This window comes from Schistocerca americana, chromosome 8 (genome assembly GCF_021461395.2).
Source record: "Schistocerca americana isolate TAMUIC-IGC-003095 chromosome 8, iqSchAmer2.1, whole genome shotgun sequence".
NCBI classification, from domain to species: Eukaryota; Metazoa; Arthropoda; class Insecta; order Orthoptera; family Acrididae; genus Schistocerca; species Schistocerca americana.
Genome location: NC_060126.1, coordinates 447018335 through 447031446, shown reverse-complemented (window position 1 = coordinate 447031446; position 13112 = coordinate 447018335). Strand labels below are relative to the sequence as shown.

The window sequence follows — 13112 nt, the reverse complement described above, 5'->3', positions numbered from 1 at the left end:
GCAGTATCACTTGCTTACGTAAGTTTTGCTATCGAGACACAGTTTATGTTATGACACGCTGATGAGCCCAAACATTATGACCACTGCCCACCGCAAGGTTGGTTGGTTAGTTGGTTGATTTGAGGAGAGGGGATCAAACAGCGAGGTCTTGGGTCCCATCGGTTTAGGGAAGAATGGGGAAGGAAGTCGGCCGTACCCTTCCAAAGGAACTATCCCGGCATTTGCCTGAAGAGTTTAGGGAAATCACGGAAATCCTAAATCAGGGCCGGCCGGTGTGGCCGAGCGGTTCTAGGCGCTTCAGTCTGGAACCGCGCTACCGCTACAGTTGCAGGTTCGAATCCTGCCTCGGGCATGGATGTGTGTGATGTCCTTAGGTTAGGTTAGGTTTAAGGAGTTCTAAGTTCTAGGGGACTGATGACCTTAGATGTTAAGTCCCATAGTGCTCAGAGCCATTTGAACCATTTTGAACCGAACCGGACGCGGGCTTGAACCGCCGCCGTGTCGAATGCGAATCCAGTGTGCTAACCACTGCGCCATCTCGTTCGGTCCGCAAGGTTGAATGCCGCTAGGTACCAGTGGGGGAGGGGGGGAGGCGGTGTGGTGAGGGGGAGGGGGCTGAGGCGGGGGGGGGGGGGCATTTGACACAATAAGGAAAGTAAGTAAGCGGAGCAGAAGCTAATGGGGCATCGTTCTGGCGACGGTACGGGTCGTAAATGGGGAAATCTACTGTCGCAAGCGACTTTAATAAGGGACAGATTGTTACGACCCGGCGCCTTGGCAACGTGCGCCTCGCAGACGGCGATGTCGTCGAAGGACGGAGAAACCGCGACTGGGCAACAAGGTCTTGGACGTCTACGCCTCACCACAGAATGTGGAGGTCGGAGGCTCTGTAAAGCAAGACAGACGGCGATCTGCTGCATATCTGACGACAGAGCACAGTGCTGCAGTAGGCACAAGTGCTCATTGTAGAGCGTGGGGCTCCGTAGCGGAAGACCTTTACGTGCTCCCAAATTGGCCCAACGCCGTAGTCAGTTACGGTTGCCGCGGTATAATCGCGCCTGCATCAATTCAAACCTGAACTTCCTGGCACATTAAAACTGTGTGCAGGACCGAGACTCGAACTCGGGACCTTTGCCTTTCAATGGCAAGTGCTCTGCCCACTGAGCTACCCAAGCACGACTCACGCCCCGTCCTCAGAGCTTTACTTCTGGCAGTGCCCCGTCTCCTACCTTCCAAACTTCACAGAAGCTCTTCTGCGAACCTGGGTCGTGAGTCGTGTTTGGGTAGCTCAGATGGTAGAGCACTTTCCCGCGAATGGCGAAGGTCCCGAGTTCGAGTCTCGGTCTGGCACACAGTTTTAATCTGTCAGGAAATTTCATTTCAGCGCACACTTCGCTGCAGAGTGAAAATCTAATTCTGGAGCCAATTCAAATACGTCGCCCGGTCGGGTGAATCGTGTCCCGTTCACACCAGGGGAACGGTCGTCTCTCGATACGGACTGCTGCTCGAAACATGCAGAGCACCACGAACGCAGGTGGGTCAAGCATGTGTTATGTTATGGAAGACTTCCGCCCGGGTTGCCATGGGACCTGTGATAGTAATCGAAGGCGCCATGACGGCTGTGGGCTGCGTAAACATTACTGCAGACCACCTAGGACCGTTCTCGCTTTTTCTATCCCGAAGGTGATGGCATCTTCAGACAGAATAACTGTCCGTGTCAAAAGGCCACAATCGTGCTACAGTAGTTTGAGAAACGTGACAGTGAACTCACGTAGGTATCTTGATCTCCAAATTGCCCTGATCTGAACCCGATGGAACACGTATGGTACATGTAATATCCACGACACTATGTTCTAGCCACGAAATGTTAAAATGAACTAAGTGTACAAACTTTAACAAATATTATCGATACTACGTATAAAAAAGACTGTATCGTGTAAAAATGACTTTAATTATTTCATTATTTCTGTAATAATTTAATTTGTGTGTGAATTAAAACTATTATCAGAGAACTACATTCATAGACAACGACAATTATATTCTTTTTTTGTTATCTGTGATAACTGTGTTTCAGTTGTTCTTCCTGTGCTAAACCGATGCACTGTTCGGACTGAGTCGTGTGAGTCTGTAAAGAGAAAACCTGTAACTGTATTGTTAATTGTTATTTGAAAAATAGAGTCGCTATTGTATAGACGTGGATTTGTATTTAATTCAGTTGCAATCCAATTTAATTAATGTCTTTAAGTGTTAATTTTTTGCTCCGCAAGTAGGAGAGCAGACATTAGCGCTAGTAACTTAACAGCGGAGTTTACTATTAGCTGGTATAAAAAATATGAAACATTTTTCATTGAGAATTACTTTAAATGATAAAGGATAGAGAACAAAAGGCTTAAAGACTTTTTTCTTAATATATTAACTTAATATAAAAGGAATCGAGAAAGACAGTAAACAAATTGAAGATCGTCTGTCTGCCGCCATCTTAGCAAAAATATCTCCGCGGCAGCTTCGAATCGAGAATTTTAAAAAACATAAATGTTGTTAGATATAAATGAATGGAAATAAATGTGCACCGGTGGTCCCGAATCTACTTTAAAAGACAGAATTCAACTCAGATTGACTCTTTAAAAATAGTGCTCACAGCACGTTACGTAATATCAATTTCTTATTTGCTGATGTATGAAGCCTAATTATTTCGGACGATTTACATCAAATATTTTAATAGGAGACATACGTCAGTGTTATGCGCGGGTAGTATTTTGTGACTAAATGTTCCCTTTGCTAGAGAAAAGTGCTTCCATTTTAAGTAACAGTTGTGTAAAATCTGATAAATGATATGCAATTTAGTGCCACTCACACACCTTTACAGGCAACATTTCTACACAACGTCAAGCGGAGATATCTTTAGCAGAGTGACAAATATTAGCCGGGATAATCATTTTTGAGATCAAACGAATTGTTGCGCTGACAATAGGTAACTGGTTTTATATATATTTTTTTGATCTACCTGAAATATCATTTATAAGTAATTAAAGTCACGAAATACTATAAACCGGTTCCGCCACATACTCTACCGGGCGGCAGCTCCGTGGCCGCAGAAGCAACAGCCTATAGCTTACGGGAATTGCGTGACCTGTGCCGATACATCTGGTGCCACATACCTCCAGTGACGTAGCAAGGACTTTTCGAAGCCCTACCGCGCAGAATAGTTGCTGTATTGCGCTCGAAAAGTTGACCAGCACTTAAGTAAACGAATTAAATGTATTGGCTAATCAGCTATTTGTCAATTTCACAGTATTTGTACACTTCCTGAATCAAGATGTTGTGTTAATGGATGGACCACAAGATGATATTACTAAGGAAAATAGTCGTTGAATAAACATATTTCCGCTTCTCTGTCTTTCTTAAGGTATGTTTACAGATGTTTTACAAACAAAATGTATAAAATAGCAGTATCAAAAATTCATTGTTCAGACATTTGCTTTCAAGTATTTACCCATAAAATGTTTAGCTGTCAATAATTTCAGGAAACAAAACTTCTACAGATACATTAATTTCTTCGTTTCTTCAGTCACAGTTTCCTAAAACGTTATCAGCTACAGAGCCCAATAAAAGTGTTTAAAAAAAAATCAAAATTTTGTGTGTGGCATTTGTGCCTTTCCAGAACATACAATTGCTGTTGCAAGGGTAAGTGTATGCTCTGCAGTAAAAGTGGCAAAGATCGTGTTTTCCACCGTAATTCATTTCTACACAAAGGTTCGTACGTCCTTGTAGAACAGTGCATTAGATGCTGAGTTTACCACATCGAATCCAAAGAGTATACTGAGATCTCTTCAGCTCTCGTGATTTTACCCCTGCTGCGCGGAATCTCCTTGTCTCCTTAGACAGCAGTGAATCCTCTTGCCTGCCGAAGAGGCCGTGCGGTTCTAGGCGCTGCAGTCTGGAACCGCGAGACCGCTACGGTCGCAGGTTCGAATCCTGCCTCGGGCATGGGTGTGTGTGATGTCCTTAGGTTAGTTAGGTTTAATTAGTTCTAAGTTCTAGGGGACTAATGATCTCAGAAGTTGAGTCCCATAGTGCTCGAGCCATTTTTGAATCCTCTCTTCCCTGCTGAAACTCGTCTCTCAACGTTACACTATCTACGTTCTTTACAAATTTTGTTCCCTCCAAACATTTTACTCTTTCTGTAACCGAAAATGCACCAGTGGGTTCAAAACAGGGTTTTATCTGTAAAGTGGAGATATTTTTATTGGTGACTAAAGATAGTGTATTGAATAACAGTACCTCAGTATTTACTTCATTTGCGTACCAATTATAATAGCTATTAGGAATAGTATGTTTTTAGGTTGGTTAGTATCTCCAAGTACATGTGGTAAGAGCAAGCCATTAATACTTATTTTCCCGTGGACACAGGTCAGGTACTGAGGTGTAGACGCTTGGACGCAAAACGGCTAGTCTATACTGACGGGCGTAGTCCACTTAATAGTGTAGTTAGAAAACATCAGGAAGTAATTTATGTAACGTGTTTGTGGGAAGACTGTTAGACACAGAGACAAAATAAATAGCATACTGAAGTGGATCAATATTGAGGTACCAGTGGTCTTACACCACTAACAACCCTGTATGTTACTGAGACTGTTGCGAAAGAAAACTTCTCTGAGGCCATGTAGAGATCGGAAACTCATTATAATTGCATTGTGTCAATTGTCTGTTAATTCTAATAACTATATAAACAGGCTAAAGTGAAACGAATTTCGTTTTATTGCCTCAGTCTGGTTTCTAATGAGCCGCATCAAGTAAACGAACAACACGTCACACCGTGCACAGTTCACCAAAGTTTTCCACATCACACAGTCATATATCTGACACAATGGACTCACAATCCCATAGAAATGTTACACTTCTGAAAAGCTTCCAACTATCCAAGTGTTGAACTTATGGTTCAAATGGCTCTGAGCACTATGGAACTTAGAACTACCTAAACCTAACTAACCTAAGGACATCACACACATCCATGCCCGAGGCAGGATTCGAACCTGCGACCGTAGCGGTCGCGCGGTTCCAAACTGAGACACCTAGAACCGCTCGGCCACACCGGCCGGCTTGAACTTATGACAGATAAAATTGTTCTAACCACTGGCGACGAGGCATTTACGCAAAATATGTTACAACAGTTGCGGTTAACATGGAAATACAAAGTCTTACGCGTTATTAGGTGTAGGTTACGGAGATCATCGAATTGTAAAAGTAATCGGTTGCGTGTTGCTAATCATCAGATTTCCGATGTAACAGAAAAAAAAAATGTGTGAGTCGTTTCTGAACATTATACAACACTCATCCAGTGCGGGTGTATTTCCTAGTTTTGTCTTACCCGTTCTGCTCCTAGTTACGTAAAGTATTGTGTAACATTGCGAAGCACCGTGAATTTAATAAAGAAATGCACTCGGCCTTTCTGGGCTATAATAAGGCTTTTGATTACCGTGTAAATAACAGCGTTCTGTAGATAATAACGTAAGATAACGAAATACCTCATCTTAAATCTAATGTTACATCTCTAAATGATGTAACATCAGTAATACTAAATTCATGAAAAAGAAGCACCTAAGAAAATACATACATAGTGACATATATGTACTGTCTCTTTATGAAGTAATACGCTAATGAAAAAGAAACCTTCCGAAGGTCATACACATAAACAATTTTTTGCGCAACTAAGACTTGACGTCGCTACCGATAAAATTATGAGTCAAAAAAATTGTTTATGATCTTCAGAGACGCCGTGTTTCTGCTACGTGGGCTATATCAGCAATATATTTTTTGAAAATACATACTAGGACAGTTGCTGGAAAATATTCATTGAGAACTAAGCCACTGACTGAGAGTTACGCGTTTGTATAGCTATACTATTTCAGTTCTCTACCCTTCGGTATCACGCATATAACATTGATATTTTCTGTGCCTTCAGTTTTTCCCTGCCACCTTAGTACCTGATAATAAAGACCAATCACTCGCCCGTATTTGGAAATTATTTTCTTGTTAATTCGGCGGCTGAATGGGATATGGGCATGTTTTTGTAGGATGAAAAGATTCGCCTGATACGATTGACACTGTATCTCGTTATCGAACAATGCAAGAACCTACTCTGCCGTCACATGCAACCCATTTCCACTTACAGCGTCCCCAAAGCACTCTGCAGCTGAAGATATAGCGTAAGTACAATTTGTTTTAGTTGGCATGTTACAGAAAGTGTCTCAAAGACATTCGCACTTCCTTTCACTCTATTTACAAACAAATAGAGCTGAACAGCACTAGAAAGGAAATTGGCGGAGAAATGTCAGTAATAAGGTAGCAGTTCTGTATGCGATAATAATCATTTAGTAAACGGTTGACAGTCTGCCAAATACGGAGATCGACGAAATTCAGAGCTGTAGTTCGCAAATGCAAGAAAGGTTACACAAGTGGAACAAATCCAGTCTTCCTTTTCTGGTTTATCGAAAAACACTCAGCCTCGAAAACGACCGCATTTGACTTCAATATTTTCTGCGCGATCGTTTCGATTACTGATCTGTTAACACACCGCCGCTAATTTATACGTCAGCAGGATCTGGTGATAAATACACCGTGTTCCAAACATTTACGGTCAACATTAGGAACTAATAGTCGTAAATGACCATTTTGTATTTTGTCGACAAAAAATTTACACATTAAAGCAAAATCAGAAGCCCTTCGTATTCAGCGGCCCCCTTGTCGTCGAATTTACCTCATCGAGAACGTCAACGTCATCCCCTCTCGTTCTTGGGGACTTCATTAGATGTTATTTCAATTGTTCACGAAATTAATTTTACTGACATATCTAAGCGAAATCTGCATTTGCTTCCTGCGAAAACTGGTAGACGTTTTGGTGCAGTTATTGTTTCTCACCCCATTGGTCCCGACATCATTATTAAATCTATAATTTATAGCTGAGTTGCAACTACCGCGTCAACAAAGAAATGTGGCACAGAATTTTAATTAGACTAAAACGTTGTTTTTATGTACTGTGTAATACGTGATACTTAAGTTTTTAATATCAGCTGCAGCGTTTGTTCTCTTTTTGCATTTTATCTGTATAAACTTGTCGAGCACAACAGTTTAGTTTTCCTCACCATAAAATATGATGCTGGTTACTTGACTGCTATTTATCAGGCAGTATCCATTATTGTCCTGTTAATTTCTGTACTTTTTTTTCAGTCATGAATGAGTTAAGGATTTTTCTTGGCCTACAACCTGTCAAAAGTAATCATGCTTCGCTACCGTTAATGGAGACTGTATCTCTTGGTGTCTGCGAGAAACTGTGTTTTCAACAACACGGTGCGCCCATTCTACGTAATTATTGCCCGTATGCCCTTAACAACAATTAACACCCTCACTGTTGAATCAGGTGGAGAAGTCTCGCCCAACGGTCAGCGCTATTGCCAGATCTCATTCCTTTGGATTTTTTCCAGTGGGACAACATGAAACTGTTGGTGTATGAAGCGCCAGTGTAAATTGAATAGGAAGAAGATGGTGGGACCCTAACCGCACGTCTCACGCTACGATACACAACCGCGATTTTTGAGAGGTCATTGCAAAGTTTTATGCTTCGTTGTAACGCACCCTTTCAGACAAGCGATCGCCATTTGTAATAGCTTACTATGCGTTTAAGGTATTGACACCAATTGTAAGTTGTTTATGTCAATCAAAAACAATGAAACACTTTCCTTACGTCCGCAGTTATTATTAACTTATTGACGTCCGGTTTTCGACAGCTTAGTTCACCGTCAGTTGACAACTGAATGTCACAGATATTACTGAGACAGACACAGAGTGTTTACAAGGGAAATTACTACATTTTTATAGTGACAAAGAAAATAGGTACATTACATAATTAGCACTACAGTTGCTTTTATTAATATAACGTAACATTTGGAGAACAGAAAATTTAACATAGGGAGATAAGTAGATTGTCTTTGGTGATTCAAAACCATTCTGTGAGATATGTCTATCGATTTCAAGTGTTTTCAAATTTATCTTTCTGCTCTTCTTAACAATGTACATCGAAGAGGTAGGTCTGTGTTAAAAGATTGTCCGCAAAGATGGAAACTGTCTTCTCTAGTTGTGACAACGTAATAGTATATCGGCCATTATTCAGACGTCTCGGAATTCTAAATCTGTCGTCCCTGTACAAATACTGCATCATGGAATTTGTCGTTGATAATATTGTCTCATTCAGAAGCAACTGCAACATTCATTCAGCGAACACAAGACAGAAAAGTTGAATGACTTTTCCTAAAGCACTACACAGAATGACGTGAACTGCTCAGCAGGTTTCAACTTCAACAGACTTCGAGAACTGAAAAAAGTTGAGATTCAAATCTAAGTTGAATGGTTTCCTTGTGGCGCACGTCTAATGCATACAAAAGTTCCTCGCACTACTTGATAACTTTGTTCGTAAGGTTTTATTAATTCGTCTACCTTCCCTTAGTTTTTCGTGCTTCATAAATTCTTTTGTTTGAAAAATTTTAATGAACATTCTGTAAACTATATACCGCTTGGTTCTATGACTAACTAGCTACGGCTCGCATGATTCCATGGAACCTCATAAATAAATAAATATTCGTTCCCTAATCAGTGGTTCCTTCTCATACTACGCACTTTAAATGCTCGGCTGTATGCATGATTTTGGCCCTAGTGGTTTCGGTACTTGTGCAACAAACAGTACAACATATCTTACGCAGCATCACCTCTGCTTCTGCCTATGATAGTGTCGTTGATATTCCAAGGTTGTCTGTGATCCGTGCAGAATTTGCCGTTTTCTAGCTCGTCTCCTTTCTGAAAATAGTGATTATTTAGACATACAACGAACTTGTACCCAAATCATCTGTACCATAAGTCTCAGTACTCTTAAAGTAGCAGGACATGGGTCGTCTTCTCAATCACCGAATAGCCGTCGTTGATAGGACGAATGGGCTCTTTCTGAATTACTAAAGAAACTAGAACTTTGTGAATGATCGAACATACAGCCACCTACCTCGTTCAGAACCGAAACCTATATTCTTGGAAGATTTGTCCCGTATTCAAGGGGAATACTATCGATTTGCGGGGGATGCCAGTCACAGGAAAACATGGTGCATATCGAGATCAAGGAACCACCGAAAGTGCTCTCATTCACGCCTTTTACCAGATAATCAACACATTGTGAAGACAAAAACCACAGATAAGTCTCTTAAATTATTATAGCTCTTTCATGTAAGAAATAAAGTTGTGTGCGAAGAAATACAGAGAGCCAAGCAAAGTAAAATTGTTCAGAAAAACCACAACTTCCACACAGTCGCTAAATATCCCGTTCTGGTGCTTTAGTGTTCTGGTATCGTGAATTACAGATGCGTATATACATGACATGTTTTCCTTGTGTTAAGCTGATGGATCCATGAAAAGTGCGCCTTGGTCAAATGATATCCAGCGAACATATGAAAATAATATTATTATACATAGATAATCAGAACTGATGCGAGAATGATAATAACTGTTCCGTTTCCTCGGGATATGCATTACAGAACATTTATTCTCCTTACATCTCCTGTAGTTACATTTCTTCTCTGTCCTAGTAAGACCCGTTCACACGACATGTATGTTACATACAGTCTAATGGTAGTTATTCAATATTAGCGCTCTTGCTCGCCGGAATATGAGATGGGAAGATGCCGAGCTATGCGATAATTTATAGCTCTTGGCTCCTTAACTTGTCACTGGAGTTCATTTCGCCTCCACTAATTCATTAAAACCGGAACAAGGTATGCCTATTTCTCGACCATCTGGAATCTATCTCGAATTATCAGTCGCTCTCGAGTGAACGTGTAGTTTGAATCGAAGCGGGAAGGATATGATATAACAATCCATGTCTCATCTCGCAGAAAACTATGGTAGGTTAGTGGTACATCATATATGCATTTTAAATTGATTTCCCTAACTGGAAACGACGTATCCCGTGCCTGTGTGCATGAAATAGTGAAGTACTTGTATATCCACTCAAGTAGGCGAACTTTCGGACACAAGAAACGCGAACATAAGCTGAAGGTGTACTCTTTTTTCGACAACATGTACCATAATTTGCTAAATATTGTGAAAATTTGCGACGTGTGCTAAAAGAGAGTTTCTATTAGTCAATAGAAAGGCGTAATGGACAACATTACACGAAACAAATTAGAGTTGCTAGTTGCTACTGATTTGTATACGTATCTTTGACAGGACCTAACGTCAAGTTTACGTAAGTTATGGTTGTATTTGAAGTATTTAGAAAAGTAGTAAAGTTGTGTTCATTGAGAAAAATAACCTATTGAACAATGGCAATGAAGCAGCATAGAAACATTCCAGTAAAAAAAACACAGTATGTCAACAAAATATTCACGTCTAAATTATTGAAGATGATGCTGAAAAAAAAGCTGGAACAAAGCATTTTTGACATCAGTGCAACGACTCATCGACCACGTCATGCGAGAATTGCAGAGAGTATACTGAGAAAATTCAACTAACTGCTCACATTCTAAGTTGTAGATTTAGCGTGATTCACTCGTACCCTAATGGATAGCTTGATCAATACTCAGATGGTTCGATTTGATGTTGCAGTGCCTGAGAATGTATTCGCGCAGTGCAATCAATTCGCAATTGCCGATGAAGCGACATGTAACGTAAAATTGCTCGAATCTTATGTAGAAAGCTGAAGAGATACGTTGATCAAGTCCATCGCTTACCAAGCACACTGTTAGAAACTCTTGAAAATGCATACATGTTGTAGTATCGAGCTTACCAATTATACAAGTCCTGTCCGTTTCAATTGTTCTTGAGATATTTCTAAGAGTGTTATTTCCTGTTTGGCTAAAATAAAAATCACAATGACTGTATGAGACTTCGATACACGTCGCATGGATTGAACTGAATTTTCCTACTTTCAGGGTTTAGACTAGTAAAAACTGTAGTTATCATCATTCTACTGAAATAATTTTATTGATCTGAGTTGCATCCAGGTAATGCGGATAAAATCATGAAGATACAGTGACATGAAATTATATCAGCGAAGTATCTCTCAAGGAAGGCTGAATGCTGTTGTAATGAACATGTCGTGGCAAATGAAAATTTGTGCGTTTTGGACTCGTATTTCCCGGTTTCCTAATTTTTTTTTTTTATTTTTTTTTTTACAGATTTCGCCTTCCTGTAAGTGGTTTCTTCTGCCTTACATCATGTAAATCGAGTTATCTCAGTTACAGGAGTCCGTTTTCTTTTGGATGCGAAATGAATGAAGTAGTAATGCAGTTCAAGATCCCTTCTGTGGAACAGAGTAAATAAAAAGTATTAAAAAATGGGCATCGTCAGTATTGCAGTAAACTTCATCTATTTTCGTCATTTAATCTCATTGATGCGAAAATTTGCACTCATTATTCCGTTGCGAATTTAACTTATGTTGAAAGTTTATAATATTCCATGGGTGATCTTGCTGAGAAAGCGATATTGCTGAGAAATTTTGGCACAGCTTTCTGAAATTTGATGATTAAAATTCTTCTCGGTACTGTACCGCGTCATTGTATAAAATTAATTATAAACGTAAAACCAACGTTTCGACCGTATTACAACAGCCTTCATCAGGACAATACTGGTTTTGGTGGAGGAAAGGTGGCTCTATTTATTGCAGACATTCGGTGTCAATAGATCATATTTTCAAAAGGTTTTACATATTGAAACCGATGTTCTGCAGTAAAGAAAGCCACCTTTCCTCCAGCAAAACCACTATTGTCCTGATGATGGCTGTCGTAATACGGTCGAAAAGTTGGTTTTATCTCTATAATTAAAGTATTTTATACAATGATGCGGTACAGCACCTAGAAGATTTTTAATCTTCATGATACTGGCCGCGAAAGCCTACTTGTTATTCCTGGGATTTCTTTCCTGGTACAGTTTTGATGATTTTCTGTCTCATGCATAATGTCTTCTGATAATAACGTTATTGTGCTATACATTTTCGTACTGTTAATATAGGAAGTGTAGATGCTATACTCGGATTTACAGGATCCATTAGGCTATCTCAGCTGGTGTCTTGGGTGAACTTTCATTTTCACTGGTTTACATCCAATGTTGTCGGAATTAAGAGGAGTAACATCAGTGAAAATGAAAGTTTGAATCAGGACTGGAGACGATTCAGACTGCCTAATGGGTCACTAAATGTTGTATAAGCTTATTCGGTTTATTTGACTACACGAGAATGCCATGATTGGACAAGATAAACAAAGCAGTACGTGTTTCTACTCCACCACCAAACTAGACATCGGTTGTTTCGAGTAGAAGACATCCGCAATTACGTACACCAGTGAGGAGTATTACGTTACACGACACGGAACTTCTAGAGGACGAACTTGATGGTATTAAGCTCGGGAGGAAGACCAGTAATCAGTCGATTACAAACAGATGTGACACTGGTGGAGGTCAACACCGTCAGAGAGGTCCTGAAGCAGAACGACGACATTTTGTGAGGATTCGCCACGGTCCGAGACGTGAACCACATGTCTGGGATCCTCCTCCACCGGCAGGCCATGCTCGACTCTCGCTGCTCGCCGGCCACCTGTTGGAGCGTTTTGCTGGAGCCCGCCACCGGCTGCGCTGGCTGCGGTACTCACGAGGAGTGCGGCGGCGGCGGCGGCTGCTGCGGCTGGATGCATGATGTTGCCGGCGGGCAGGTCGGCGTCGCACTGAGCGCGCGGAGAGAGGGACGGCCGTCCCAAGGAGAGGCCGCGTGCGCTTCTCCACCGCGGCTGGCGGCCGGGAGGGGGCCCAAGTGTAGCGCTCGCGTAACGACGCCGCGGACGGGGATGCGTCGGGGACATCGCACTTGTCACTCTGCACGGTTATCGACACTGCCAGCCACTAAACCTCCAGGATAGCATCGAACTAAATCTAACGTATAGTGGCTGCAGAGCATAATCGGAAGAATACGCGAATACATTGCATGGGGGCTTAATTATTAAGTTTGAAAATAATTTTTAATTTTGGTGGCTGTATGTCCGATTACGCTGTATCTCGTAAACGGTTGGCCCTGACTAGTATTATTA

General features: G+C 41.1%; 1 protein-coding gene across 1 annotated transcript in view; it reads right to left on the bottom strand.

Moving 5' to 3' along the window:
• Nucleotides 1-12887, bottom strand: part of LOC124545910 — a 547335-nt gene extending 534448 nt beyond the window's left edge. Inside the window, exon 1 of the mRNA XM_047124871.1 lies at nt 12681-12887. Within this exon, the coding sequence (XP_046980827.1) occupies nt 12681-12887 (207 nt within the window). The remainder of the gene's footprint in view (nt 1-12680) is intronic.
• Between the last annotated feature and the right edge of the window lie 225 nt (nt 12888-13112).